Raw genomic sequence first — 4,420 nt, forward strand, 5'->3', positions numbered from 1 at the left:
GCACGCTACCGTAAAAAAATAAATTCTTGCAAAATAAGTGTTCAGGTTAATCTGACTCATTATCATGTGTAGAAAATACTCGTTTGGACCTCGAACTTTTTGACAAATCTACCTTCTGACCCACCCGCCCATTTTGCCACGTGTAGCTTTAGGAGAAATAATCATTAATCTGCAGGGAAAAGTACATACACGCTGTTGATTTTTGGTGTGACAAAAGCAACCAAGGAGCAATTGTTACATGCAGAAGTTAAATAAATAACTATAAGTAACCAACGAACTTCGGATTGAATAATGATATGTAGGCTATACAGTAAGGATGGCTTCATCCAAACATCAATCTTGAAAACCCAGATGTTAGTGTCGTATGTCTATATGTTAATATAACCATCTTCTGTTGTTACATTGTTATGTTGTAGTACAAAGTTACAAACAAAATGATAATATACAGGATGCCACTTCTGTTGGAGCTACCTGAGAGCACTTCTATTGCCTTTGGCAGGTAGGTTGGATCCTAGCTTAATAGTTGAAAGGGATATAACTTACAATGTTCATAAACTCGGCGAGTTTGAGCCTCAAAGGACAACGGCCTACATCAGTTAGAATAATATTCATGCTAGAGAGGTGACCAATAAGGAGATCCTGGATTTCTCAGCAAGATGCCAAGGAGTTGGATCTTGTTTAGGTAACTTAGCCTCCCTACATCATCAGTTTTTTCCTCGAAAAAATATACGATTGATGACTATAATCAATAAAACACATAAATGGTAGCGAAGCTTGCAAGAAGAGAAAAAAAAGTAGGGATCATTACAAAAGCTAAAGTTGACCTTTTCATTAAAGCGGCCGTCATTGAAGGAGATGAAAGCAGATTGATTACTTACTACACTCTAAGATTTAGTGTTACTCTTTCAAGTTATAATATATTTAGTCTAATCTTTCCAAAAGCAATATATTTATGTGCTTGCTTGTTACAAAAAAAAATCAGATATTGGGTCTTGATGCCTGCCATGACACATTTGTTGGAGACCAAATGAGAAGAGGCATCTCTGCGGGGGTAAAAGAAACATGTAACCACCGAAGAAATGCTTGTTGGACTTGCGAAAACTCTGTTTATGGATGAAATATCAACGGGTCTAGAATGCTCAACTATGTTTCAGATAGTGAAATGCATGCAACAAGTAGTACGTCTCACGGATTCCACAATCTTCATGTCTCTACTACAACTCGCCCTCGAGACCTCTGATTTTTTCGATCACATCAGCCTACTATTCTTGGGCCAAATCGTGTATCAGGGCTCACGAGAACACATTGTCAAGTTCTTTGAGAGTTATGGGTTCAAATGTCATGAAAGAAAGGGTACTGCTGACTTCTTGCAAGAGGTAGAAACTAAAAACAACTTTCTTTGATTATCTATATCTATTAAGAGAAGTATGATTTCTACCCTTTTGATAATTTTAAATTGTGTAGACATTTTGAAGCAACATGTATAAGAGAGTCAAGCTATTTTAGAGGGGGTAAACTTGTGCATTGTCCAAAAATTTAAGACACTTTAGGGGCATTTTAGGAATTTTCAACACATTTGTAACTTATAATTAAGATAATATGTGAAGAGACTAAATTAATTCTTATAGCAAATAAATTTATGTTGTAAATTTGTAACCTTCTAATGCTACGGTTAGGACGGTTTGGATAGCCACTACCCCGTTTTAAAGTCATTTCCTCTCTGAACATATAAACTCATTCATGAGCAACATCGATACTAGAGACCAGGGTTTAAATCACCAGGAGAAAGAGTACATGGAAGCTTTAGAATCATACAATGAAAAAGGCAAGGAAAAAGCTAATGGAGGTAATGTATGCATGCATGCTTCAGAATAATTATTATTGTTTCGATACTTACATTAATTTTCTTGAAAATTCTATAAATCTAGATCAATATTTTATACTCTACGATTCATACATGTGGATGAGAGTGAAACGCATAACTCTTTTATTAATTGTTTTGTTTCAGTTTTTTGCACCTGTGACGACAAAACAATGCCGCAATTCCAAAAATGGCAATGGATCTGATTACCGAAACAAAAAGTTTGATGATTACGGCGCCCATGCCAACGTTAGCCGTATTGGGGTGTTGTGGGCTTCATCATTTCATTCTCTGTTCGCTTCCACCGCCATTAGTGAGGCCGCGCTTCACCTTGTATTGCCGGTTCTTTCTCCGATCAAGTAGCCGGTCACCAGAGGCAAGTACACCAGCAAATCTAATCTAAAAACATAAGGCTAGACGGTATGGGGGTCGTCCCCCTCCGTCCAGGAACGACGACGGTCCAAACACCGTGCCGCCCCTCGTCCTCGTCCTCCCCGTCGCCCACAAGCCGTTGGAGACGGAGCACAAGATGACAAAATTTCTCCCTTTCCCAATGCTAGTTGACCGTTTGAAAGTAAAAAAAAATATTTATTACCAAATTCAAAAAAAAAAAAAAAAAAAAAAACCCAACCGTTCTTTTACCCTTTTTTACCAAAATCCAACCCAAAATTATATAAATCCCCCCTTTTTACACTATTTTTCACACTTTTCCTTCCACTACAACTCATCTCTCTCTCTCTCATTTTTTATAACATTCTGCCCCTTTTATAAAATATTATTCTACATGGATCCCTTTAACAACCCGAACAACTCGAACGTCCCCAACAACCCGAACAACCCCAACAACCCGAACCCACCGAACACCCCGATTGTTTTTTCGGTGCCGGGATACTATCCGATGATAGAACCGAACCAATTCAGTCAATTTTCCTCAAATGCTTTTGCTGCATTCCAAAACTCACCGAATGTTTTTGCGCACACGCAACAAAGTCAAGCCATACAACAATTGATGATGCGGAATGCTTTTAATATCCAACCCGTCCAACCCAAACCGAACCCGACGCAACCCATTCGATCCGAACCCGACGAGGATGTTGTCGAAGTTGTTCCCGAGACCCAACCGCAAAAAGGCAAACGAAGAAAAGGCAAGCAAGTTGCGGGTGAGCAAAGCCAACCGTCCAAACCAAAGCCGAAACCATGGACGCAACTCGAGGAAGAAGCCTTAGCGAAGGCTTACATACGCACGTCCACACACCCAATTAAAGGTACGTAAAAATAACTTTTATTTTTTAAGTATATATTTTGTAGTATAATTTTTTTAGTTTTTTGTAACATATAATTTTGTCCAATATAGGTAACAATCAAACGGGTGAGGGGTTTTGGAAGGCGGTTTTGGTGAAGTTTCTTGAGCTAATGGACCAAGGGTCATATCGAGATATCGACTCGGTGTCTTCTAAGTGGCGAAAAATGAGCGGGTTCGTCAACAAGTTTTCCAAAGAATATAATAGAATATATTCAAGTGAGCGTCGTAGCGGGATGAGCGACGAGGATGTGTTCAAAAAGGCGTTGGATGTTTACAAGTCGAACCATGGTATCACGTTCGCACACGTTCGGGTGTGGGAAATTATGCGAACGGCACAAAAATGGGCGCCGGTTCCGAACGAGGTGGAGATGGCAAAGCGGCAAAGGACATCGGAATCCGTTAGTTATAGCGCCGGCGGATCGGACGCGAGATGTCACATAAACTTAAACGATGACGCCGAGTTCGATGAAGAAGAATACGTCGTAAAGGAAGCGGAACGTCCCCCGGGACGGGACAAATCAAAGAAGGAGGCGGTGTCAAAGAAAGAAAAGCAAAAGGTCGATCCGAAGATGGAGTAGTTTATGACGCAATTTAAAACATACACCGAGGTCACGGCCCAAAAGGCGAGGGCGGAGGAGCGAGGAGCGGGCGATCGAAGAAAAGTCACGTGTGGCGGGAGAAAAGTTACGATTGTCCGATGATAAGGTTCGGCTCAAGGAGTGGGAAATGTTAACGATGGATGTTGATAGTTATCCCGAACCGAAACGCTCGACTTTGATAAAATTGCAAAATGACATCATGAAGAAGCATCAAAGTGGATGATTTTTATAAGTTTATGTTTTTTTTAATTTATTAGGATTTTTTTTAGTTTATGTTTTTTTTAAGTTTATGTTTGTTTTTTTAATATTAATGAAAGTCTTTTCCTATTTTATTTGTTAAATGTTAAAAAAAAGTGGAAGATTTAAAAAAAATAATAATAAAGTGGTGGGCTAGGATCATCTTCTCATTTCCATTGTTTTTGTGGGATGGATCATTCTCATAAAGACTATGATGTGACGCCTACGTGGCGGATCATCCTCTAAGGGAGGACCATCACCATACCATGTAGCCTAATGATACCCAATCATGATCAGGTGAAGAGATGGTTCTTTATAGTTTTCTTTACCTAATTTCACACATTCGCATAAATCGGAGGAGATGATGAAGCGATACAACTTCTTGCTCACTTTAAGACTTAGATTACCAAGTGGTAGTTT

At 39.4% G+C, this 4,420-nt stretch overlaps 1 protein-coding gene across 1 annotated transcript; it reads left to right on the top strand.

Moving 5' to 3' along the window:
* Positions 1-2,645: 2,645 nt before the first annotated feature.
* On the top strand, positions 2,646-3,742 carry LOC110919218. The gene is made up of 2 exons (XM_022163494.1): positions 2,646-3,126; positions 3,216-3,742. Exons 1-2 carry the CDS (start codon positions 2,646-2,648, stop codon positions 3,740-3,742), a joined length of 1,008 nt encoding a protein of 335 aa, XP_022019186.1.
* The last annotated feature ends 678 nt before the right edge of the window (positions 3,743-4,420 follow it).

This window comes from Helianthus annuus, chromosome 16 (assembly GCF_002127325.2).
Source record: "Helianthus annuus cultivar XRQ/B chromosome 16, HanXRQr2.0-SUNRISE, whole genome shotgun sequence".
Taxonomy (NCBI): Eukaryota; Viridiplantae; Streptophyta; class Magnoliopsida; order Asterales; family Asteraceae; genus Helianthus; species Helianthus annuus.

Coding starts and splice junctions, on each gene's coding strand:
- LOC110919218 (XM_022163494.1), top strand. CDS start 2,646: ATGGATCCCTTTAACAACCCGAACAACTCGAACGTCCCCAACAACCCG. Junction 3,127..3,215: donor GTCCACACACCCAATTAAAG/GTACGTAAAAAT, acceptor TGTCCAATATAG/GTAACAATCAAACGGGTGAG.